Here is a 27,548-nt window from a genome sequence, read left to right as displayed (position 1 = left end):
TGGTGTGGCTGACAGACATACCACTTTCAGATTTTCCTATTCTGTGTCTAAATTGACTAGGCGATGCCTTCAATGAGCTATTATATCCATTGTGAATCAAATGAATTAAATCATTAAGTCTTAGTAAAAGTCTGATATTATCTACAGACCTAAAGGAGGACTTTTGATGTCACGCTGTTGCTAACAGAACATTTACTGAACCATGTCCATTTCGACAACACTTTCAGGCTGAAACACTCAATTCTAACCCTCACTTGCTATCTCAGGAGGTGACTGTGTGGATAGCCAAACTGGAGTTCCTGTCACAGGATACTGTTGTCAGGCAACATAGCAAATAAAGAAAGCCAAAGGACTGGGAGATGCTGGAAATCAGAAACTGCTGGAAAACACGCAGCAGGTCTGGCAGCATCCGTGGAGAGAAATCAAAGTTAACGTTTCAGGTCCAGTGACCCTTCTTCCGAATTGACTGGAGCTAGGTTGACAATGGTATAAATGCTGAATTGGTGGTGAACAACGGGTGGGAATGAACCCAGACAGAGAGATAACCAGCCAGGCAGACAAAGGAGTAGAGTAGAGGAACTTTTGTTTGTCATTTCTACCCTATACAACTGATAGGCTTTTGCCCGAAACGTCGATTTTCCTGCTCCTCGGATGCTGCCTGAATTGCTGTGCTCTTCCAGCACCACTAATCCAGAATCTGGTTTCCAGCATCTGCAGTCATTGTTTTTACCTAGTATTCCCCCAGGACCAAGGGGCTACATGGACAGCACAGACTACACAATCACACAAAGAGTGGCATAAAGTGCATAAGAATTGCAAAACATGCAAATGATAGTGTCAGTCTGGGAGAATGAATAGCTGCTAATGGGGACCGATACTGACTGACAATGGGTTGTGTGTGGTTGCAACGTATGCGCTGACAACAGCTGGTATGTGGGAGTTGGGGTGAGAACGTGAGAGAAGGTGGTCAGGCCCTAAAGTTATTGAATTTGATGTTGATTCCTAGAGGGCTGCACAGTCCCCAAGTGGAAAATGAGGTGCTGTTCTTCCTGTTAGCACTGAGCTTCACTGGAACACTGCAGCAGGCCCGAGACAGAAATGTTAGCCAGGGAACACAGTGGGGTGTTAAAGTGGCAGGAGAAAGTGAGGACTGCAGATGCTGGAGGTCAGAGCTGAAAAATGTGTTGCTGGAAAAGCGCAGCAGGTCAGGCAGCGTCCAGGGAACAGGAGAATCGACGTTTCGGGCATGAAGTGGCAGGCAACTGGAAGCTCAGGGTCTTTTTGCGGGCAGAGCACAAGTGATCTCCAAAGTGGTCACCCAGTCTGCACTTTGTCTCCCCGGTGTAGAGGAAACTATATCGTGAGTGGCGAATACAGTCGACTAGTTAAAAACTGGAAAGAACTGTGAATGCTGTATATCAGGAACAAAAACAGAAATTACTGGAAAAACTCAGCAGGTCTGCCAGCATCTGTGCAGAGAAATCAGAGTTAACATTTTGGGTCCGGTGACCCTTCCTCAGAACCCTGAGAACAGACCATTCTGAGGAAGGGTCACCTGACCCGAAAGGTTAACTCCGTTTCTCTCGCCACAGATGCTGCCCAGAGCTGCTGAGTTTTTCCAGCTACTTCTGTTTCTGATGGAGGCGATTGGATTGAGTAAAGTGCAGGTAAATCATTGCCTCATCTGGATGGTGTGTCTGGGGCCCTGGATAGTGAGGAGGGAGGAGGTAAACAGGCCGGAGTTACACCCTCTGTGGTTGCAGGGAAAGGTACCGTGGGACTGTGGGGGGGGGGGGGGGGGGGTGTTGCATGTGAAGGAGGAGTGGACCAGTGTGTCCCAGAGGGAACGGTCCCTATGGAAGGCTGACAGCGGCATGGAGGGGAATATGTGTCTGTTCCCACATTCCCACACAGGAATGTGCGATCTCCCTATGTGTGCATTGCTGCTACATCTCTAACAGTGGCTACATTTCCAAAGAGATGAATTAGCTGCAAAACTAAGGTTGGGAAATTATAATATAAATGTCTTTGTTGCAGGGAGGAAGGCTTTGGAATTTAAAAGCAGAGAAATGTTACATCTGCACAGGGTATTGGTGAGACCACTCTTATGTCCTCTTTGGGTCCCTGTATCTAAGAAAGGATATATTGGTATCAGAGGGTGTTCAGCTAATTCCTGGGATGAAGAGATTGACTTATCAATAACAGCTAAGGAGTTTCGTGCTGGTGAATAGGTTAGGGCTTAGAAGAACGAGGGATACTTTCATTGGAGTATTTTGGATTTTAAGGAGGCTTGACAGATACTGAGAAGATGCTTCCACTAGTAGGAGATTCTCAAACGAAGGGGTCACAGTTACAGAATGAGGGAATAATCATTTAAAACAGAGATGAGAAGTAATTTCTTTTCTCAAAGGACAGCGTTTGTCTGGATTTCTCTGCCCCAGAGAGTTGAGGAGATGAGTTCACTGCAAGTGTTTAAGGAGGCAGGAGATAGATTTGTGAAATATTGAGGAGTTGAAGGTGATGAGGAACTTGTATCAAAGAGAGTTGAGAGCTGGGCAGATCAGCCATGATCTTGTAGAATGATGGAACAGGCTCAAGGGGCCGAATGGCCCATTCCTGCTCATGTTTCCTCTGTTCGTGCTGCTTGCAATCACACAGAAAAATTTCAAAATAACAGAACAAAAAAATCCTTGGGATCATAGTCAGAATTTAGTGATTTTCATTGGGGGTTTTTGAGTCAAATTATGTAAAAATTATAGGTGTAAACCAGCCCTTCAGCAAACTACAACTGCCACGGCATTATCGAGTGGAGTTGTTGCATTGTAGAAAGGCAGTGAACATGAACTGATAGGATAAGGGCCTGACAGAGATTGGAAACAGCATCTCAGATGCAGTCTCCTGTTCTTAGCAACCCAAAAGAAATTGAGGTTTTGTACTGACTGACAGCTGAGAAAGGTCTGCTGCGAATTCAGTGGGTTTGGCTGTCTCCTGTGCAAAGCTACTCCATAAATCTCTCATCAGTCAAGCTGACAGTGATAGCAAAGTGAGCTGGAGAATCTCTTCGTAAAACAATTGCACTTTCACTCTGCAAAGACCCAGCAGCCAACCCGCATTAACCACTCCCCCGACGACATGTACATCCTGGGCCTCCTCCACCTCATCTTCTACTTCGGGAGCTTACAACCATAAAGCAGCTTAACGTAGAATTCACCAGCTTCCGAATCTCCTCCCCACCCCCCCCACCTCATCCCAGGCCCAGCCCTCCCTCTCCATCTGACCCCTTGACCTGACCCTACTTGTCCATCTTCCATCCCACCTATGCGCTCCACCCTCCCCACTGACCAATCACAGCCACCTCCTACCTGCATCCACCTATCGCCATCCCACCCACCTTTCCGCAACCCCACCCCCTCTCTCAGCCTCCTCCCCCCTCCCCAGTCCTGATGAAAGTTAACAACCTGAAACATCAGCTGCCCTGCACCTCTGATGCTGCTTGACCTACTGCTCTTTTTCCAGTCCACTCTTTGTCCACTCCACGTTTCCTGTGCACTTCAGTTCAACCAAAAGCACACGCAGCCAACAACACACCTTCAAGGTGCTATGACAGTCAACGCGCCTCAACGATCCCATGTAGGATGTGGGCTTCAATTATTGCCCATCCCTAGTTGCCCCTTGAAAAGGTGGTGGTGAGCTGCCTCTTGAACTGCTGCAGTCTATGTGCTAGGCGTGTCTTGTTCCAGGACTCTGACCCGTGAAGGCACAGCTTATACAAACCAAAGGCAGGAGGAAGTGAGGACTGCAGATGCTGGAGATCAGGGTCGAGAGTGCGGTGCTGGAAAAGCACAGCAGCTCAGGCAGCATCTGAGGAGCAGGAGAGTCGACGTTTTGGGCATGAGGCCTCATTCCTGAAGAAGGGATTATGCCTGAAACGTTGATTCTCTTGCTCCTCAGATGCTGCCTGAGCTGCTGTGCTTTTCCAGCACCACGCTCTCGACTCTGATCAAAGGCAGGATGGGGAGCGGCTTGGCAGGAAGATGCAGCCTGTGTTATTCATGGGCCTTTGATGGGAAGAGGATGTCACTAGCATGGGCAGGAGTTTATTTGCCAACTTCTAACTGCTCGGGGCAGATCAACATCAACTGGGATCCATTTGTAGGTCTGGCTAAGGACAGCTGAGTTCTCTCTCTAAAGGACATTAATGAACCTGTTGGCTTTTACAATTAGGTTAGCTGCGTCAAACCATTTTTTTTTCAAAATTAGCTTTTTTTTTCAATCAACCTGTTCAAAGAGATGTTATTACACCCACCTGGAGTAGGTGGGACTTTAAGCTTGGCCTCTCAAGAGGGTCCCTCACAACCCAGCTTTTTTTTCTACATGTAAGTTTTATCTCACAGTCGAGAGCGCTGTGCTGGAAAAGCACAGCAGGTCAGGCAGCATCTAAGTAGCAGGAGAATCGACGTTTAAGGCAAGAGCCCTTCAGAAGGGCTTATACCCAAAACATCGATTCTCCTGCTCCTCAGATACAATTCTATCTCTCACACAACCGTGTAACCTCCCTACCACCAAAAATCACCAGGACTTTTATTTTGAAACAAATAACCACCATCAGTAAAAAGACCAGTGTAGACAATTCAATACCGACAAGCAAATCCCACTAGGGCACGGAGTTCGCTTCCTTATGGGTTCTTTGAATTCAAATTTCAGTAACTGCTCCATGAGATTCAAATCCACATCCCCCAGTGAATCAGTTTCCCTACAGTGTGGAAGCAGGCAATTCGTCCCATCGAGTCACTGCAACCCTCCGAAGAGCATCCCACCCAGACCCAGACCCCTATCTCTGCATTGCCCATGGTCAATCCACCTGGCCTGCATATCATTTGAACTGTGAGAGGAAACCGGAGCACCCGGAGGAAACCCACGCAGGTACAGGGAGAATGTGCAAACTCCATTCAGACAGTCACCCGAGGCTGGAGTCAAACCCGGCTCCCTGGCGCTGTGAGGCAGCAGTGCTAATCCCTGAGCCACCGTGCTGCCCTTGATCATTTGACTGGGATTCTGGTCCAGTGCCATTTCCACTCTGCCATTATGTCCCCGAAGGTAAAGTGAGCACCTTTACCAGCTGATCCATTGAAATCTGGACCTGGCAAAGATTGCAGAAGGACTGTGCCTGTCTAATAAGCTGCAAGTGTCTACATTGTACCCAAAAGGCTTCTCATTCAATGAATATCCCCTTCCACCCCACCCACAAAAATATGCAAAGGAGTTAATTGAGCTCATTACTTTTGTGGTCTGTAGTCTGGTATCGACCTGTCGAGTGATATCCTGTCGCTGAGCTGAGCATTGTAGCCGTAATCTTCATATTTAGCATCAAACTCATGGCTGTCGTCTCTTACTGTGGCAGCGACTCCTCCTTGGCCCAGACCTCCAGGTCCCTCCATCAGTCCAATTGGTTTAGCGAGCCCTAAACAAGGCATGGAACACTGGTTAGCCCACTCTCAAAACAGAATCTTCTGGAAACACAGAGAGAATCACCTGGAGAGAGGCTGTGGGCCAAAGACCAGGGTTACAGTGATCCAGGTGTGGCTGTTTCCTGGAAATGAAAGTAAACATGTTTTGTACGACAGTGAGAAATAAAGAAAACAAGAGCTAATTTACACTCAAACTGTAAAACTTTAACAAAGTTCAAAGTACAGGATCAACTTTAATATCTGATGCTGCAGGTAAAACTAAGGGAGCACCCACATTGGTAGGTGTATTTGTGACTGAAATATCCACCTAACAAACAGGGCAGATTAAACTCTACACAATCGGTAACAGATCACCTCTCCCTGACCTCTCCATCCTCAATGGCATCCTAATACATTGGACTTTATCAGAAATATAATGTTCTGGCACTAGCCTGGGTAAACTGAAGGCACCAATAACAAAATAAGTAATTAATAAGACTGCAGGGACTATAACAGAACTATAACTGTAAAAGAGCTGTAAGCTCAAGGGCACGTTATACAGAGGGCACACAGAACATTACAGCGCAGTACAGGCCCTTTGGCCCTTAATGTTGCCCCAACCCGTGGAACCAATCTGAAATCCATCCAACCTACAGTATTCCATTTTCGTCCATATGTCTATCCAATGAAGGCACATGATCAGGGAGACCTGCAGGTTCATGTTCATAAATGATTGAAGACTAATATCAATAGAGTCTGACAGCATCAGTGCAGAGAGAAACAGAGAGAACATTTTGAGCCTAGTATGACTCCTATTAAGATCTGTTCTGGAGTCATACCAAACTTGAAATGTTAACTCTGTCCCTCTCCCCACAGAGGTTGCCAGACCTGTTGAGTTTCTCCAGCGTTCTCGGTGTTTGCTTCACATTTCTAGCATCCACAATATTTTGGTTTTAATCATTGAAGGGCATTGGGAGGTGGTCAGTATCCTAAACTTTATAAGTGAAAGTGAGGACTGCAGATGCTGGAGGTTAGAGTCAAGATCACGGTGGTGCAGGAAAAGCACAGCAGGTCAGGCAGCATCTGAGGAGCAGGAAAATCGACGTTTCATGCAAGTGCCCGAATCAGGAATCCTGATGAAGGGCTCCCGCCCGAGACAATGATTCTTCTGCTCCTCGGATGCTGCCTGACCTGCTGTGCTTTTCCAGCACCACTCTGATCTTGATCCTGAGCTTTATGGTAGAAGACACAGGGTGCATTTTCACAGGATCAGGAACGTTAATATACAGACACAGTAACTGATTGAGAAGTCAAGTAGATTGTGATGTTTACCACAAACAGAATGGAATGTTGAAGGTGGAAATTCTTCATTAGCTAATGTACAGGACCTTGGTGAGACCACAGTTGGAGTACTGTGTACAGAGTGGTCTCCATATTTCAGGAAGGATGTAACTATATGGGAAGAAGCTCAGAGAAGATTCAATTAACTCATTGCTGGAACTAGGGGTTTAACTTGTAAAGAAAAGTGGAACAGGTTCAGTCTGTACACATTGGAGTTGAGAAGAAAGAAAGGTGTTTTTACTGATATGTGTAAAACTACTAGGGGTTCAGAAGAAGGGTCACACTGGACTCAAAATGTTAGCTCCGTTTCTCTCTCCTTAGATGCTGGTACACCTGCTGAGTTTCTCCAGCAATTTCAGTTTTCGTTTCAGATTTCCAGCATCCATAGTTAGAATCACTGAAAGCCTGTAGTGTGGAAGCAGGCCATTCAGCCAATCAAGTCCACACCAGCCTTCCAAAGAGCATCAGACCCATGACCCTGCATTTCCCATGGCTGATCCACCTAATCTGCACAACCCTGGACACGATGGGCAATTTAAGATGGCTAATCCATCTAACCTGCATATCTTTAGACTGTGGGAGGAAACCCACACACAGACACAGGGAGAATGTGAAAACTCCAAACAGACAGTCACGTGAGGCTGGAATTGAACCCAGGTCTCTAGCCACCCCTGACATATTCCTGTTCAAAGTGACTGCACTAGGTAATTACAAGATCATGTGATGGCACTGAATTCTAGAGCAGTCCGTCACCAAGGAAGAATTAATGAATATAATTTATCTCCAATTCATAGGTGCATCAGACTGTGATATCGATCTCCAGAGAGGAAGGAGAGATGTATTTTGCAATCTTTAGCTATTGGGTTCATTGGTAGCCTGTCTGATTGTACGCTTGGTCACAAAGGTAGCCAGGGCAGAGTGACTATAGATAATAGTTAAAACACAAAAAAACAAAATCGCTTGGAGAAAAGTCCAGAGAAAAAAGAACCAGGAATGATATTCATGCAGCAAATAGGGAAGATGAAACCCTACTAAGTGCTTTATGGAGACAAGGCAAAGCAGCAGAGAAGATGGCAGATGATATATCAGGATTAATGGTGGTTATATATTAACACCAGTTGTGAATCGGATAACAGTCAGGTAACAGAGATGAGGGACAATCATGTTAGTTTTTAAGATGGCAAGGTGTAACTAACAGAGTGACTCAGGATCAGTGCTCAAACCGCTACTGTTTATAATCTAATAACATTGACTTTCAGATAAAAGACTGAATGCAAATAGAGCTGTTTTCATATTTCTGAGGGTGACATGATGGCTTAGTGGTTAGCACTGCTGCCCCATAGTGCCAGGGACCCGGGTTCGATCCCAGCCTTGGGTGACTGTCTGGGTGGGATTAGCACATTCTCCCCGTGTCTGCATGGGTTTCCCCCACAGTCCAAAGATATGCAGGTTAGGGTTGATTGGCCTTTCTAAATTGCCCATAGCGTTCAGGGATGTGTGGGTTAGATGGATTAGCTGTGGGAAATGCAGGGTTACAGGGATAGGGGATGGGTTGGTGTGGATGTGATGGGCCAAATGGCCTGCTCCCACTCTACAGGGATTTTATGATAATACAAACCTATGAAAGGGAGTTAGCACTGAGGAAGATGGAGAGAGGATGTAGTCTAGTTAAGTGTTTGGACAGAGAGGTAGTTGGTGAACTACAGTTAGTTACTTCAGTAGGAAGTATAGAAGATCAATAAGTAAACTGTGATCCATTATCCTGAGAGGACTTGAGGGGTAGATGCTGAGCAGTTGTTTCTCCTGACCAGAAAAGGGATTGTGGGTTCTTTGTTTTATTTCAAGGTATGGTGACCCTGGTCCATCAAAAATAATCGTGGCCATAGAGTGATCTAGCAGTTCCTTGGTGACACGCCCAGTCATACAGACTGATGGCAGAGATGGAGACCATGACTGTTTGAAACAGCAATCTATGAATCATGTTGCTGTTTCGCCATCGTCCTGCAATTTTTTTTACCTGGTCAAATGTTTACCCAATCCTTATTGGAAATTGTTGTTGAATCAAGTCACATCACCCTGGCAGGGTGCTCTGCAGTTTGCAATAGCTCACGATGTAAACGAAAGATACTCCACCCTGGATTTTTTGCCAATTACCAATGACAGATCCTGCCTACAGGTCTCTCTCCATAGCGATGGAAAGGTTCTTCTGCCGACTGCATTTAATGTTGGTTAGCTCAGTTGGATAGCTGGCTTGCTAGAGTTTATAACGCAGAGTGATGCCAAGAGTGTGGGTTCAATTCCTGCACTGACTGAGTTTACCATGAAGGACTCTCCTTCTCACCCTTACCCTTTGTCAGAGACGTGGTGACCCTCAAGTTAAACCACATCTCTCTCTAATGAGAGTAGGACTATTGCTACTTTAACTCTGCAATATCTGTATTATTTGGCAACATTATGAAAGGGTTGCTGTATAAATGCTTTCTCCTTTGCTCTCAAAGACTGTGAATGTCACTCACTGCTCATTAATGTCACACTACAGTTGAGTTTAGTGCTGAGTTAATTAATTTTACAAGAATTAGCCAATAGAAATATCAGCGTGCGAGATTAAAAGGAGATATATTGAAACCAGCAGTTAGAATCAATCTGACTGCTGAGGACGTAATTAGAGACATTGAGAATGATGGTTACAGTTAATTTCATATTAATTATATATTTTTTCAAGCAAGAGTGTTCTTTTATTAAAGGTTTTTAAAAGCTAAATGCCTCTCCAGCATTAATCGAATGGTTGACTTGTCTTGCCACCAAGAATGAAGATAGTGGGATTGTAACTTAAATCTCAGAGGCAGGGAGTCAGGAAACCCACAGAGTGCGCTTTCACAAAGGGCTGGGCCAAAGGAAAATCTCAGACTTGTTCAGGAGGCCACCAGAGCAGGGATAGAGCAAGGCAAGATGTTGAATTCCATAGGAGGATCACTTAGATGGGCTGAATGCTCTCCATTAGCCACCATGGTTCTCGTAACACAGGCTTGAACTGATAGATCCTGTAGATCATAGTGATACACAGGAATGTCATATAGGTCCTGTAGATTACAGTGATAGACAGGAACCTCTCATATATCCTGTAGATCATAGTGATACACAGACACACTTTATTGATCCTGTCCAGATCCCAGGTCCCCCATCAGTGAAATTGCACATTTGCTCTCTGATGCAGTTCTGGGAATGGTCCTGTCTGTACAAAAGCTGCAATGCCACTTCCACCCACATTCACCCAGCCAGGCACTGAGCAGGAGGACCCTTGTATCTAGTCTATGTTCTAAGAGAGCTGAGCATGCTGTTGGTAATTAATACCTCAAGTAAAAAAAGACATGTGGGCCTGAGGTGAGCGGGTGTGGTGTGGTGCGAGGGGTGCAGTGTGGGAGATGGAGGTCGGGTCAAAGTAGTGGAAATATAGAGTTCAGAGCAACACTTCCTTTTAGCTCTCTGGTCACTCAGACACTGGAAGATGCTGTGCACATTGATCAGTGAACATAGGAGCATCAGAACACGAGACAGCCATTCTGTCCGTCAAGCTAGACACAATGCCTTCCTACTGCCGCACAGTGACCTCGGAGGTCGTGAGAGTAGAAAACATCATTTGAGGAAACAATGGTTAAGTATTTCATTAAATGTCAACAAATTGGACTAAGGCATCATAAACAAACATGAAGGGAGATGGTAGGGTAAAGGGTTAACTATATCTTAACTTTAGAATCGACATGCACATGAGGAAAATCCCAAGGAACTGGAGTGGGAGTCTTCAGGGTTCCAGGAGATATCTGTTTTTACCATCCTCTGTATAATGGAGAAAGATAAAGTCACCATAGTCCCAGAGAGAGAGAGAGAGAGTGGACTGGTGGTTTGGCTTAGTCTGAGGTTCACTATGCCTCAGGCGAGGGAAGAGATTAAAAAGGAGATCCTTCATGGTAACCTCAGTCAGTATGGGAATTGAACCCAAACTGTTGGCATCATTAACCAGCTGTTCAGCCAACTGGACTAACCAACCCACTGAAATCCTGTGTGTATAGCTAAAGTTAATCAATCCTCTTAACATTCACCCATAAGGAGGGTAGACCTCATCTCACCACAAGGTCATTTCAGAGGGCAGCTAAGATCCAATCACATTGATGTGGGTCACCTGTAGACCAGACCTGGTATGGGTTCATCCACTGAAGGAAGATTGAGGGAGCTAGGGCTTTTCTCATTGAAATGAAGAAGGATGAGAGGAGACCTGATAGAGGTGTTCAAGATGATGAGGGGCATAGATAGAGTGGATAGGCAGAGACTTTTTCCCAGGGCAGAAATAGCTATCACGAGGGGTCATAATTTTAAGATGATTGGAGGAAGGTTTAGGGGAGACGTCAGAGGTAGATTCTTTATACAGAGAGTGGTGGGTGTGTGGAATGCACTGCCAGCGGTGGTGGTACAGTCAGATACATTAGGGATGTTTAAGCAATTCTTGGACAGGCACATGGATGATAGTACAATGAAGGGTACATCGTTTAGTTTGATCTTAGAGTAGGATAGAAAGTCGGCACAACATCGAGGGCTGAAGGGTCTGTATTGTGCTGTAGTGTTCTACGTTCTATGAAGGTTATTAGGTGAACTGGGTGAGTTTTACAATTAAATAGGAATATGTTCATCCTTTATTGCAAGCTTTTTATTCCACAACTGTTAATCAACTTTAAATTCCCAAATTAGCATTTGCATTTACATCTCGAGATTATTAATCCAAGTGTTGAGGTGAACGGTCCTGAATGTCACCAACATGATCCCTCTCAGGTATTGCCAGGAAGGCAGTGTGTCTCAGTGAGGTATCAAACTCTGACTATGAAACTTCCAGAGTTGGGCAACCAGGTGAAATCACTAGCACCATGTGCCACCTCAGCCCATTCCCTTGGGTAGAACATCTCTGCAATCCTTCAGAACTTGTGAAACACACTTAAAGGAAAATGGAATCTAAGTTTTCTTAAAGTTCACTCTTCTGAACTGGGCATTACTGACAAGGTCTAGTGAACATTTATTGCTCGGCCTGATTGCCCTTAACTGAGAGGCTTACCAGGGGAGTCAGGAATCAATCACATTGCCATGTGTCCTACACAGAGTCACTTGTTGGCTGGGTAAGGATGGTGGATTTCCTTCCCTGAAGGGTACTGGTGAAGCAGAGGGGCTTTAAGACCATCAACAATATTGCTGTGATTAGCTTTTTACTTCAGATCTGTTTAATGAAAGATATTTAAATTACCAGCTACTACAGAGCTCATGTCTCTGCATCATTAGTCCAGAGCTCTGGGCAAATAATCCAGTCACGTAACAACTATATTACCGTTCTCTGAAGTGTGGTCCTTATTACAGTAAGGGCCTTTGTGGGAATCTCTAGGACCACTCCATAAACCTGTCCGAGTCCTTTGATATCACCATATAGTGTTGTGTTAAATTAATTGAGTTCACCTGATTTCGGGTCCCAACAGATTTGTGTGGACACGGGTAAGTCATTAGCAGAAATGTCAATATTATTGCATTGGCCAATTTATAAAAGGCACTAATCTTTTTCTAATTAGCCTTTCAAAAAATTAATTCTGTTGTCTTTTCTGATTTATCTCTAAAATTAAAGTTGTTTACATGAATCCTTGTTTCTTTAGCTCTGAATGCTACTTTGGGTTCTCCCTTGCTAATTGCTTTGCATTGTTTAATCCTGAGCTACTGCCTAATCCTAAGAAATGTTCTCCCTCTGTGCATTGAGGTTTTTGTAATGAGAAGTATTGCTTAATTTAACCAGGTCCTGTGGAGACCCACTCATGTCTGCCACATTATTTCCACCTGTACTTCCGTATTTTTAAATTGTCAAACAGCCTTCCTCCTGTAAACTTGAACAGCTAATGCAGGGAAGATGCGCTGACCTTGGACAGAGTATAGTGAAGATCTCAGAGTCAAAAGGTAAAATTATGAGAAAGCGTTACAAAAACATGATGTATATGTCCTTGGGTTTAGACAATAAAAGAATTCAATAGGACAAAAGAATGCAGAACTCACATCCTCGCTGTTGAATTCGGAAAAGCTGAATGCAATTTGAAAAGCAGAGTTTAACCTTTTAGAAATAAAATCAGGAAACCCTCTTCATACAAAGTGTGGTGAAAACCTTGAATCTAAAAGGCTGTTGATGCTGAACATCAATTGGAGTTTTCAAGACAGAGATTGATACATTCTTTTAATAAAAGCGAAATACTGCCTTTGCTAAAAATCTGACACAAAAACAGAAAAAGACTAGAAATACTCAGCAGGTAAGGGAGGATCTGTAGATAAGCACAGAGTTATTGAACTGTTAGCATTTTCAAGACACTTTGTGGGAACTGGGAATGTTCCCACCTGAGCTCTCAGGCTGAGCATCATTATACATTCACGGGAGAAAGGCAGGGCATCCATTAGAGTGCTGAAACAGCTGAGCCCCAAGAAAATAAATTCCTTAATTGAAAACTCTGGCTCTTTAATCAATTCAATTCATTGCACTGTATTTAGTTGCATCGATAAAGAGATTTCAAGTGCTTTCATTTTCTGCTATGAATAATTTAAAGCACCTGACTGGGGACACTTTTATTAGCCTGCAGTGAAAGCATTTTTTAACAAGTTGGCATTTTCTCATGAGTGAATGTGCTCTGTTAAAAGCCTTTGTCAACATACCCAGTAGTCAAGCTAACTAGTCAGTAAGTGAGGGAACGAGCAGGAAAGTACCATAGCTTGACAAGGAGGGTATGAGGAGCAAAGGAGGGGTGTGTTGCTACCTTGGCAGAGATGGCATGGGGAAGATCTTTCAAACTTACAACTCAAACTTACAACTTGTGGGTGGCACGGTGGCACAGTGGTTAGCACTGCTGCCTTACAGCGCCAGAGACCCGGGTTCAATTCCCGCCTCAGGCGACTGACTGTGTGGAGTTTGCACGTTCTCCCCGTGTCTGCGTGGGTTTCCTCCGGGTGCTCCGGTTTCCTCCCACAATCCAAAAATGTGCAGGTTAGGTGAATTGGCCATGCTAAATTGTCCGTAGTGTTAGGTGAAGGGGTAAATGTAGGAGAATGGGTCTGGGTGGGTTACGCTTCAGCGGGTCGGTGTGGACTTGTTGGGCCGAAAGGCCTGTTTCCACACTGTAAGTAATCTAATCTAATCTAATCTAAGTAATCTAATCTAATCAAAATTATCCTTCATGTACACTGTGGTTCACAATACCTAGGAACAATGTGGAAACTTTGGAGGGGGTTCAAAGGAGATTTATTAGGATGTTGCCTGGTATGGAGGGAAGGTCTTACAAGGAAAGGCTGAGGGACTTGAGGCTGTTTTCGTTAGAGAGAGAGGAAGGTTGAGAGGTGACTTAATTGAGACATAAAAGATAATCAGAGGGTTAGATAGGGTGGTCAGTGAGAGCCTTTTTCCTCAGATGGTGATGGCTAGAACGAGGGGACATAGCTTTAAACTGAGGGGTGATAGATATAGGACAGATGTCAGAGGTAGTTTCTTTACTCAGAGAGTAGTAAGGGCATGGAACAGTCTGCCTGCAACAGTAGTAGACTTGCCAACTTTATGGGCATTTAAATGGTCATTGGAGAGACATGTGGATAAAAATGGAATCGTGCAGGTTAGATGGGCTTCAGATTGGTTTCACAAGTCGGTGCAACATCGAGTGCCGAAGGGCCTGTACTGCGCTGTCATGTGCTATGTTTAATGTTCTACCTCTGAGGTGCTGTGAAGCACAAGTCCTTTAAATCTTGCCCAAGAGGACATACAGTCGTAGAGTCATACAGCACAGAAACAGGCCCTTTGGTCCAACTCGTCCATGCCAACCCAGTTTGCCAAACTAAACATCCCATTTGTCTGCGTTTGGTCCACGTCCCTCTAAACCTTTCCTATCCAAGCACCTGTCTAAATGTCTTTTAGTTGTTGTAACTGTATCTGCATTGACCACTTCCTCTGGCAATTCATTCCAAATATCAACTACTCCTCAGGTCTCTTCTAAATCCTTCTCTTCCCACCTTACAGATATGCCCTCTAGTTTTGGACTCTAGCGAAAAGAGCTTTTCTATGCCCCTCATGCTTTTATAAACTTCTATAAGGTCCCCCCTCAACCTCCTGCACTAAGTGAGAAAAGTCCCAGCCTATCCAGCTTCTCCTTGTAACCCAAACCTTCCATTCCTGGCAACATCCTGGTAAATCTCCTGTGAGCCCTCTCCAGTTTAATAATATCTTTCCTATAGCAGGGTGACCAGAACTGCACACAGTGCTCCAGAAGAGGCCTCCCCAACACCCCGTACAACCTCAACATGACACCCCAACTCTCATACTCAAAGGACTTGGCAATGAAGGCAAGCATGCCAAACACCTTTTTAACCACCCTGCTGGCAGTGATACAAATTTCCAAGTATTATGTACCTGAACCCCTAGGTCTCTCAGTTCGACAAAAGATACAATAGTAATATGATAATAAAATAACAGATATAATCCACAGATGCCTATTTCATACAAAGTCTCTCAATTTGTCTTTAGCTAGCTTTTATAATTCACTTGTGGGAGGTGGGTGTCATTAGTTGGGCCCAGCATTTATTGCCCGTCCCTAGTTGCCCCTTGAGAAGGTGGGGATAAGCTGCCTTCTTGAACCGCTGCAGTCCATGTGCTGTAGATCGACCCACGATGCCCTTAGGGAGGGAATTCCAGAATTGTGACCCAGTGACACTGAAGGAACAGTGATATATTTCCAAGTCAGGATGATGAGTGGCTTGGAGGGGATTGTGCAGGGGCTGGTGTTCCCATGTATCTGCTGCCCTTGTCCTTCTAGATGGAAGTGGTCGTGGGTTTGGAAGGTGCTGTCTGAGGATCTTTGGTGAATTTCTGCAGAATATCTTGTAGATGGTACACACTGCTGCTACTTGAGTGTCAGTAGTGGAGGGAGGGGATGCTTGTGGATGTGGTGCTAATTAAGTGGGCTGCTTTGTCCTGGATGGCGTCAAGCTTCTTGAGTGTTGTTGAAGCTGTACCCATCCAGGCAAGTGGGGAGTATTCCCTGACTTGTGCCTTGTAGATGGTGGACAGGCTTCGGGGATTCAGGACGTGAGTTATTTGCCGCAGTATTCCTAGTCTCTGGTCTGGTCTTGTAAACGATTAGGTTTTTGTGATGAGTCCTGTTGAGGTTCTGGTCAATGATAAACATAAGGATTCAGTGATGGTAACACTATTGAATGTAAAGGGTTGGTGATTAGATTGTCTCTTAGTGGAGAGCTTTTCTAAGGGCTATTTTACTTATTTCCCCATACTGCGGCCCGAATAAAGTATATTTATGCTGGAAAATTCACTTTTTGTCAAGTTTAAGACCAAATTGGCTCTTCCTGACCAATGAAACAATTTGAACAAGTTTTGTAAATGTTCCTCCCAGAGTTGGCCAAACATAACAAATTGTCAATGTACACAACCCTTCAATGACTGAAATGTTACTGCTGCTGTTTTCATTTCAAATGGCTTGACTTTACATTGGTAAAGTCTTTGTCTGATCCTGAACTGGATGGAATTGGATATAGTCCTCTTCAATTACCTGCATTGACTTTTCAATAATCAATACGCAATCGTTATGAATCATCTGGTTTCATCTATCATTGTAACAAATAAGCTCCAGCCACTGTGACTCTGTTCAATAATGTTATTTTTTATCATGAATGTGATCTCTCTTCTTTCACTGAGGTGAAGCATGAGATGTTGCTATATTGGTGATGTCTCCCTTACATTAACACTGTGTATGGCTAAAGACATTTTGCATGGTCTAGTAAGACAAATCAATTTATGAGTATATAACACTTTTTGTAATTGAAGTGGCAGATGGAGTTTAATTCAGATAAATACGAGGTGCTGCATTTTGGGAAAGCAAATCTTAGCAGACTTATACACTTAATGGTAAGGTCCTAGGGAGTGTTGCTGAACAAAGAGACCTTGGAGTGCAAGTTCATAGCTCCTTAAAAGTGGAGTCGCAGGTAGATAGGATAGTGAGGTATGCTTTCCTCTATTGGTCAGAGTATTGAGTACAGGAGTTGGGAGGTCATGCTGCAGCTGTACAGGACATTGGTTAGGCCACTGTTGGAATATTGCATGCAATTCTAGTCTCCTTCCTATCGGAAAAATGTTGTGAAACTTGAAAGGGTTCAGAAAAGATTTACAAGGATGTTGCCAGGGTTGGAGGATTTGAGCTACAGGGAGAGGCTGAACAGGCTGGGGCTGTTTTCCCTGGAGCATCGGAGGCTGAGGGGTGACCTTATAGAGGTTTACAAAATTATGAGGGGCATGAATAGGATAAATAGACAAAGTCTTTTACCTGGGTTGGGGGAGTCCAGAACTAGAGGGCATAGGTTTAGGGTGAGAGGGGAAAAATATGAAAGAGACCTAAGGGGCAACTTTTACACGCAGAGGGTGGTACGTGTATGGAATGAGCTGCTAGAGGATGTGGTGGAGGCTGGTACAATTGCAACATTTAAGAGGCATTTGGATGGGTATATGAACAGGAAGGGCTTGGAGGGATATGGGCCGGGTGCTGGCAGGTGGGACTAGATTGGGTTGGGATATCTGTTCGGCATGGACGGGTTGCACCGAAGGGTCTGTTTCCATGCTGTACACCTCTATGACTGTTTTCTGAGAGATAATGTTTAAACCCCTCCACATTATTCTATTTGATTACTGACATGGACCTTTGAACTTTCCATTGCTCTGAGACCTTAATTCCCCTTCCTCCTCCTTTCACCACTGTATCAATGCAGCACTCCCGAGTATCCTTCCTGCCATAGGATCTCCTTAACACTTTAACATGCCTCACTCGCTGAGCTTTGCTCCTCTCGGGAGTATTCACAACATTGAGGTTTTTCGTTTGGATTTAATAAGTTCCAGCGAACTTCCAGCCCCTGTTTTTCAGCAACAAAGTTTAAAGTCACTTTTGGAATTCTGCATTCAATTCTGGTCTCCCTGCTATAGGAAAGATATTGTTAAATTTGAGAGAGTGCAGAAAAGATTCACAAAGATGTTGCCAGGGTTGGAGGGTTTGAGCTACAGGGAGAAGCTCAACAGGCTGGGGCTGTTTTCCCTGGAGCGTCTGAGGCTGAGGGGTGACCTTATGGAGGCTTATAAAATCATGAGGGACATGGATAGGATAAATAGCCATTGACTTTTCCCAATGAACTGCACAGATCTCAAGAGTGTTTCACGACTCCTTTCACAGAATGAAGGTTTCAACATCCTTGTAAATCTTTTCTGAACCCTTTCAAGTTTCACAACATCCTTCCGAGATCAGAATTACAGGCAATATTCCAACAGTGGCTTAACCAATGGCCTGTACAGCTGAAACATGACCTCCCAACTCCTGTACTCAATACTCTGACCAATAAAGGAAAGCATACCAAACACCTTCTTCACTATCCTATCTACCTGCGACTCTACTTTCAAGGAGCTATGAACCTGCACTCCAAGGTCTCTTTGTTCAGCAACACTCCCTAGGACCTTACCATTCAGTGTATAAGTCCTGACCTGATTGTGTCTATTAAATAATGCCACTTTGATATTGGTCCAGCTTTAGTTTCTAAGTATGTTGTTTGATGTAGTTCTCTCAATTCAGGAGCTGTCTGTTGCATTTCCACTTTTTAAAAATGGGCTAAAATCCTCTTTACTTTCCTGCTTTATATATAAGTTTTCAAAAAGACCATGTGATAAATGAGCTCCCACGTCAGTTCCTTTTTTATATAGATCCTCATTCTTTCTGACCAATTCTGATCATATCAGTTTCCAGCATCATTTCAGGCATCGCCTTCTGGATCTCAACAACATAAAATAAAAGTCTTCATTCCACATCCTGCCTTTCTGTATTAAATCAGAATGACTGACCTCCTGGCAATGAAACAGCTTCTTCATTTCAATGACACCACATCGCTCGCTCAAATCTTCATTTCAATGACACCCTCTCAGCACTAAGCCAATGAAAGACTGTGGATACTGGACACGAGCCCAGTGAAATGGGATGACTCATTGTTCAATGGGAAATCAATTCCCCTCATCAGGAGTAAATAATCTCATTCACACAATCCTCACAGATCACAAGAATGTTTCAAGAATCCTTTCAGAGGATGAGAATCTCAGCATCTGTTGCCCCTCCCTAATTGCCCATGAACCAATTGGCTCTCTAGGCCATTTCAGAGGGCATTGCTGAGGGTGTGGAGTCACATGTAGGCCGGAGCAGGTAAAAACAGCAGACATCTATCCCACAAGTGGAAGGTTTAAGTTATCGAAAGAGGCTGAATAGGCTGAGGTTATTTTCCCTGGAGCATCAGAGGTGACTTTATAGTTGTTTATAAAATCATGAGGGGTATGTACAGGTAAATAGACAAGGTCTTTTCCCTAGGATAGGGGAGTCCAAGATTGGACAGCATAGGTTTAAGGTGAGTGGAGAAAGATTTAAAAGAGGCAACTTTTTCACGCAGAGGGTGGTACGTGTATGGAATGAACTGCCAGAGGAAGTGGTGGAAGCTGGTACAATTACAGCTTTTAAAAGGCATCTTAATGGGTATGTGAATAGAAAGAGTTTAGAGGGATATGGGCCAAATGCTGGCAAATGGGACTGGATTAGATTAGCATATCTGATCAGCATGGATAATTTGGACCGAACGGTCTGTTTCCGAGCTGTACATCTCTCTGACTCTCGTGAGCCAGTTGGGTGTTTACAATAAGTTGATAGCTTTCAAGACCCCTCTGTCTTTTGCATGCCAGATGAGTGGACTGAATTTCAAATTCTTCCAGCTGCTGTGGTGGAAGTAGCCTGGACCTCTGGGCCACTAGCCCAGTGACAATGCCACTTGGTTACTGTTTGCCCCAGAGCAGCTGTAGGTTACTGATGACCAACGAGAAATACTGACTAGTTACAGGTTTATCTTCTTCACTCATGGAACACAGGCCTCACTGGCTGGATCAGCAACCTGCCACCCATCCCTAATTACCCTGGAATTGAGAGGCTAGCTCAGCTTTTTCAGAGGGCGTTAACAATCAGCAACATTGCTGTGGGCCAGAAGTCACATGTGATACAGACCAGAGAAAGGATGACAAGGTTCCTGCTCTAATGGCCATTGGTGAACCAGATGGGACTTCAGTGACAAACAATGACAGCTTTCATCATCATTCTTACTGAAACTAGATGTATAAACAGAATGTCAATGCTATATGCTGCTGTGGTAGGAGCTGCTCCACAGCATTAACCCAGGCCTTTGGATTTCAAACCCAGTGACATCGCCAGTTAACTACATCTCTACCTAAATGGAGAATGGTTCCTTAGAACAGGCTACTCTACAATGTTCACCTTGAGAGGAAAATTTCTGTAATCTCTTGATAGGCAAAGTCTGTAAGTCCCAAAGGCTTATCTGGGTGGTCAAGGTCTTAGAATCATAGAATCCCTACAGTGTGGAAGGAGACCATTTGGCCTGAATCCATTAGATTAGATTACATACAATGTGGAAACAGGCCCTTCGGCCCAACAAGTCCACACCGCCCCGCCGAAGCGCAACCCACCCATACCCCTACCCCTACATCTACCCCTTACCTAACACTATGGGCAATTTAGCCTAGCCAATTCACCTGACCTGCACATCTTTGGACTGTGGGAGGAAACCGGAGCACCCGGAGGAAACCCACGCAGACACCGGGAGAACGTGCAAACTCCACACAGTCAGTCGCCTGAGGCGGGAATTGAACCCGGATCTCTGGCGCTGTGAGGCAGCAGTGCTAACCACTGGGCCACCGTGCCGCCCACCAATCCACAGTGCCCGTCTGAAGAGCATCCCACCCAGACCCATCACATCCCCATCATCCCTCATGGTTAATCCACTGAACCTGCACATGTCTGGATACTACAGGGTAATTTCCCATGGCCAATCCAGCAAACCTGCACATCTTTGGACTGTGGGAGGAAACCGGAGCATCCAGAGGAAACCTGTGCATACATGGGGACAACATGCAAATTCCACACAGACAGTCGCCCAAGATCCTTGTGTCTGACTGAGTGAATCACTGGGGCATGTTACAGGCTATCAGCTTAACTGGAAGTATTTAATTAGAATCCCTCACTGTACTCTTTGCTACTTCTATCAGTGACCTTCTGAACTACTTATAGACGCAAGGCATGTGTCTGTATAATAAGTGCAGGGAGGGACACTTTAACATAATGAATACACTGCAACATGGATCACAAATTTTGATTTTTTTCAATTAAATACAGGAATGATTACAATTGCTAGCCAGTCAAAGGTTCTAACTGAACTGACCTGAAGTAGTAACTTATGTTCATCACATGCCATTGACAGCAGCTAGCATTTACAAAGTGAATATAATGTAGGGATATGTGCCAAGGTTCTCAGAAATGTACTACAATAAAAAAAAGACACTAATTCATAACATAAACAACCAATGTCTGAAATTTTGGTCAAAGAGTTATCTGTATTCAGCACATCATGTCTGCGTCAGGTCCAATGAATTCTCCTCCTACCTGTTCCTTCCCCATAATCCTGCAAAAATAATCCCTTCAGTTATTTATCCATCTCCCTTTCGAATCCATTTCCATTCAGGCACCGCATTCTCAAATGCAACAACTCGTTGTTTAAAAGCGATTCTCCTGACTTACAAAAACAATCAAAAGAATTGCGGATGCTAGAAATCTGAAACAAAAGCAGCAAGTGCTGGAGAAACTCGGCAGGTCTGGCAGCATCTGTGGAGAGGAAGTAAACATTATCTCTGTTCTCTCTCTCTCCACAGATGCTGCCAGACCTGCCGAGTTTCTCCAGCACTTTCTGCTTTTGTTTCTCCTTATTTCCTTTGTTCAATTATTTTGTGCTGCTTTAGTTACTGACTCTCCTGCCAGTGGAAACAGTGTCTCCTTATTAAACTGATCAAAGCTTATCAAAAAAAACCCCATGTAATTTTGTGCAATGCGATTTAGTATCACTCTGCCTTAAAGGGAGCAATGCTAACAGTTCTAGCCTTTTCATATCCTTCAAAGAAAGCTGCTCACCATCTTGTTGGTCATACCCTGTGGAAAAGTTAGTGGATGATTCTCAATAAAACTTTCTTTCTGTCAGATTAATTCATGACAACCATCACCCTTAAAAGCAGCAATTGTGTTGCTGATTTCTTCAACTATCTTTAAGAAAGTACCAATTTGTCATGCTCTCAGTCATGGGGCAGGCAAGAGGTAATAATGATGCTTACCATCTCTGGCCCATTTACAGCTAAGCAGAGCTTTTGTCATCTATAACAGCGATCACTGTGGGAAAGACCGAAGCCTGGGGATCACTTAAGAGCTTTAAGTGATGGCTCACACCAGAGGAAGTGAAATGACAGGTTTCTTTTTGTGCCTCTGTTTGTGTAATTTTATAAAATTATAAGCAATCGCGGTCAGAAAAGCTTACATTTCTAATGGCAGTGTTGAGGACAGCAGTGAGTTTGGGAATCCATCAGTTGCACCAAACTGTTAAAATGTCACCAGTTTCCTGAGTAATGGGCATCTATGTTTCATAAGGTCAGGTCTCACAATCAACACCGTGGCGATGGTGTGTTACAGCTCACTCAGGGATTCAGAGCTGCTGAGGCAACGTACACCATTATGTTTGTGTCTAGAGCCAAGGACAGCGATGGTAAAGACTCCACTTTTTCCAGTCCATCACACAGCTGATCTCTTCCATGCTTACTGCCTGCCAAAAGCGTGTGGGATTGGAGCCCTGGCATGGGCCTCAAATGCAGAGCTTCAGAATCCAGGCCAGGGACACCACCCACTGCACCCAACTAAACCCCCTCTACGTTCTGCAATGTCTCCCATTGCTAACACATTGGTGAGAAAGATTCATTGGAAATGAACCTGAAAAATGAAAGGTTGCCCACCATGAGGCTGAAACTATTGCTCACTACTGTGTGAGTATGTGTCAGGCCCAGGATGAATTTGCAATCGCCATCAATGTGCCTGAACCTGCCCTGGAACAGGTTTTCTGATCAGGCAGCTGCTCTTGTCCCTTATATAAACCTCCATGTTATTTTCAATTACAGCCTGTCTTCACTCTCCTGAAAATTCTAACATTGGGTCTGCTTGAGCATGTGCAAACAAACATTTCATACCTTTGGCGACCATTCCAACAGTGACGCCTAAACTAGGCTTCTTTTATTTTTGAGAAAAGCTAGATTATTAATCCTGCTCTCTCCACTTCTTTCCCTGTAGCCTTGAAGATATTTTTTCCCAATTAACCCAATTCTCCTTTTGAAAGTTACATTTGGAACACTTGCATCCTCACCCCTCCATCCCCTTCAGCCATTCCACATTCTCCTTAGCTCCTCTCTGCTTCATTTGCCAGTTATCTTCATTCTGCGTCCCTTGGTTTCTTGCTAGTAGAAACAGTTTCTCCCTCTCCGTGCTGTTAAAACCCCTGATCACTCTGAACAGCTTTATTAACTCTCCCAGTGACCTCTTCTGCTTCAAGGGGAACTGGCTGGATGTCTCTTTCTCCTGGTACCACTCCAATAAATCTTGTTGACATTCCCTCTGGATACAATACTGAAACTGAGGCCTGACAAGAGACGTTTAAAGGTTCAACATCACCTACTTGCCTTGACACACTGTGCCGTTATTTATAAAGCTGGTGATTCCACATGATTTATTTTAAAAACATCCTCATCAACCCATCCTCACAGCTTCTAAGGTCTGAGTACATGAGACATTGGATCTCTCTGTTCCTGCACTCCCATCACCACTGCACAATTTAGTTTATATAACTCCACCTCAATTTACATTCCAAAATGTATCACTTCATTCTCCACAATGTTAAATGTCAGCTGCAAACCAACAAAAAGCAAATGCAGGGATGTGTGAATCTTTAAAACATTCCCAGTTAATCTCCTGATGGGATCTGTTCTCACTTACTTCATTGTCCCTTTCAACCCCTTGGCATTGCTGCCTTGTGTCTATGTGAATGCATTGCTCTTCAGAACAAACATTACAGACTCAAAGGGCCAAATGGTCTCGCACTGCGCTAGAGTGTTCTGTGATTCTCAGTGGTTCCCACTATTCTAGCCTTCTCCCCATAACCATCTGTCCTCCCTTAACTCCTGAATATTAGCACATGCGTGCCTCACTCCTGCCTGAAACGAACACACTGAATGCCTGGCTTTACACATTCCCTCTAACATGACGTCAGGGTTTGACTTTGAGGCGTTGCACTCCAGTGTTCCTACTCTGAACTAAGAAATGCCGGGGCACAAGTGCTGTGCTGTCATGTAAGAGAAGCTGACACAGAGATCATGGATCACACTTCAGAAACATCTGTACAAAATGACACTCCCGCGCAGTACTGAGTGAGTGCTGCACTGTCAGAGGTGGCACCTTTCAGATGAAATGTCAAACTGACGCCCTGCCTGCCCTCTCATCTCTGGTGAGGGTAAAAGATTCCATGGCTATTATTTGGAATAACAGCTAGAAGGTTCTCCACGGGGACATTTATTGCTTATAAATATCAGCAAGGTCTCAGTATAATGTGGATATTTCACACTGCAGTCTCGGCAGTGACTGTTCCTCGAAGTTACTTTGCTGAATTGGGAACCCAGGGAGGCCAGGGGAGACAATGTGAAAATGCAAGTTCTTTAATTAGTTAATGGGAGCCAGCTGCAGGAGATACAGTCAGTACCCCAGGGCAGCCCAATGATCAGGGCTTGCAGGAGATCTAATTGTTCCTGATGGAATGAAACTAGATGTTTAATAGATGCAGTATCTCTCTGAAGGGAGACTTGAATCCATAAGTTCTTGACTCAGGAGCAAGTTTACTAGCTCGTCAAATTGACCAGTCCTCACTACTGTTACCAACTTAACCTGTCAGATATGATCTGGGTGTACCCACTGCCACCATTTCATTTATATATTCATTCATGGGATGTGGATGTCATGGGCTGGCCAAGATTTATTGCCCGTCCCTAGTTGACCCTTGAGAAGGTAGCAGTGAGCTGCCTTCTTGAACTGCTGCAGTCTACGTGCTGTAGGTAGACCCTTAGAAAGGAAATTTGATCCAGCGACAGGGAAGGAACATTGATATATTTGCAAGTCAGGATGGTGAGTGGCTTGGAGGGGAACTTGCAGAGGGTGGTGTTCCCATGTATCTGCTGCCCTTGTCCTTCTAGATGGAAGTGGTCATGGTTTGGAAGGTGTTGTCTGAGGATCTTTGGTGAATTTCTGTAGATGGTACACACTGCTGTTACTGAGCGTTGGTGATGCAAGGAGTGAATGTTGGACGTGATGTCAATCAAGTTGCTGCTTTGTCCTGTATGGTGTTGAGCTTCTTGAGTGTTGTTGGAGCTGCCCCCATCCAGGCAAGTGGGGAGTATTCCATCACCCTCCTGACTTAGTGCCTTGTAGAAGGTGATCAGGCTTTGAGGGGGCAGGAGGTGAGTTCCTCGCCACTGTATTCCTCGGGTCTGACCTGCTCTTGCAGCTAGTGTGTTGTGTAATGAGTCCAGTTCAGTTTCTGGTCAGTGGCAACCCCCAAGATGTTGATAGTGGGCAATTCAGTGATTATACAGCCATTAAATGTCCAGGGAAAATGGTTAGATTCTCTCTCACTGGAGATAGTCATTGTCTGGCTTGAATGTTACTTGTTGGGATTAGTTTAAGCCACTTGTACCATGTGGGGGAGGATACCCACATCACTACTTGGGCACAAGACAGACCTGATCTTGGTGAACAATGAGCAGTTTTATGACATATTACTTAATCGCGAACTACATTCCATCTGAGGTACACGTTGGCCTCTTGTCACACATTAGGCTCAAATTAAGAGTATGTTGACATAACAGCTACTGAAATATTCACGCACAACATTGGTAATAAGCACAGAACTCGAAGTACAGCCAGTGGGCTCTACTGTGAAACTATCCTTTATAGATATGTTCTCGTTGGCATGGTCAGAGATGTTTTGGCAGGCTCAGAAGAAGGGACAATATTCCTGCACCACAGAAGCCCCAGTCCCTCGGAGTAGATAATTTCTAATCAACCTGTGCCAAGATGTTGTTATACACCTCTGGAGCAGGTGGGATTGGAGACCAGACCTTCTAGCTCAAAGGTAGGGACACAACCACTGTCCCACTTGAGCCCCTGGAACCATTCCTTAGATTCTGATGAGCAAATCTTATCTCATGAAGTCAGTTAACTCTGTCTGCTCCTGCCTGTTCTCTGCCTACTGAGCCATGGCTGATGTTGATTGTGCAAGTCATGATTAGAGTGGTGCTGGAAAAGCACAGCTGGTCAGGCAGCATCCGAGGAGCAGGAAAAATCGATGTTTTGGGCAAAAGGCCTCATTCTTGCTGAAGGGCTTTCTTCCGAAGCGTTGATTTTCCTGCTCCTCAGATGCTGCCTGACCTGCTGTGCTTTTCCAGCACCACTCTAATCGTGACTCTAATCTCCAGCATCTGCAGTATCCACTTCTGCCTACTTGATTATGCAAGTGTCTGTTGGCCATTACTGGCTGGTTTGAGGATGTTCTAACCAGCACTCTTACACCTGTCTGAACCCAAACCCCAACCCAAACCATTTCACACCCGGTGAGGCAGGTTGGGCTTTGTTAATGAAGCTTCATCCAATCCCTTCCATAGGCTGGATTTTCTTTACACACGTATACAGACCACGGTACAAAACACAACAGAGTGCAGAAGTTGTTAATTTGTCCAGAATTTCCAATATCTTCACTGTTCTGTCAAACAGATTGCTTTGGATGCTGCAGCATGATGACTATCATTTCAGAGAGATAGTGTTGTAAAACAAAGTGTGCAGCTTTGCTCCCTCTGGGTTAGTCTGTTGGTTGTAACTAACCTGTATTGAGTGGAGTGTCTTTGGGGGGAACAGGGAATCTATTATTCCTATCCTCTCCACCTCTGAGAAGGGGCGGTGGTTCTCCAGTAACTGGGTGCGTTGTGGATTGACTGACCGCTGTAAATAGCAGGATGGTAGGGGATATCCTCATGGTCTTCCTTTCTCCAGCTGGTCCTACATTTGGATGGAGCACAAGTGCTTTTTCATCTTTGATTCAAATCAGGTTAGAGTCAAAAAAACTGCAGATGCTGGAATCCAAGGTAGACAGACAGGAGGTTGGAAGAACACAGCAAGGCAGGCAGCATCAGGAGGGAGAGGGACACAGCAAGGCAGGCAGCATCAGGAGGGAGAGGGACACAGCAAGGCAGGCAGCATCAGGAGATGGAGAAGTCAACACTTTGACTGTAACCCTTCTTCCAGCCTCCTGTGTGTCTACCTTCGATTCGAATCAGGCAGTTCCCGTGGGGCTGAGTTGTGAGTTTCTAATAAATAGGAACTGGAGAGGAACATTTCCACGGCTGATCGGTGCGACTGAATGCTCACCCAGCAATACAGGTTTATAAAATTAATCTTCCCCCACGTGGGAGGCTCTGAGGTTGGGACTGAATCTGATTTTGGGTGGCTACATAAAATGGGTGATTGCAAATCGTTAGCCCATTGCGATATCATTCCACTTTCAGTGAGATGAAAAGTCAGTTGTGGGCTGCAATCACCCAAAACCAATTCAACCCTAAAAAAAATCATACAGAAAGGAGCTGCAGAGCATTCAGCCCTTCACTCCTGGTTCACCAGTTGACAAGACCGTAGGTTATTCTCTACGTTGACTCTAACGTGT

General features: G+C 44.6%; 1 protein-coding gene across 1 annotated transcript in view; it reads right to left on the bottom strand.

The window, feature by feature from the left end:
• galnt9 (polypeptide N-acetylgalactosaminyltransferase 9) overlaps positions 1–27,548 on the bottom strand; it is a 438,662-nt gene that overhangs the window by 381,471 nt on the left and 29,643 nt on the right. Inside the window, exon 2 of the mRNA XM_043715359.2 lies at positions 5,281–5,461. Coding sequence (XP_043571294.1) covers positions 5,281–5,461 — 181 coding nt within the window. The remainder of the gene's footprint in view (positions 1–5,280; positions 5,462–27,548) is intronic.

Source organism: Chiloscyllium plagiosum, unplaced genomic scaffold (genome assembly GCF_037043375.1).
Source record: "Chiloscyllium plagiosum isolate Xiang-an unplaced genomic scaffold, Cpla_swu_hap1 HiC_scaffold_24, whole genome shotgun sequence".
In the NCBI taxonomy this organism is placed as follows: domain Eukaryota; kingdom Metazoa; phylum Chordata; class Chondrichthyes; order Orectolobiformes; family Hemiscylliidae; genus Chiloscyllium; species Chiloscyllium plagiosum.
The sequence above is the reverse complement of the archived record's forward strand: the minus strand, read 5'-3'. Positions and strand labels throughout refer to the sequence as shown.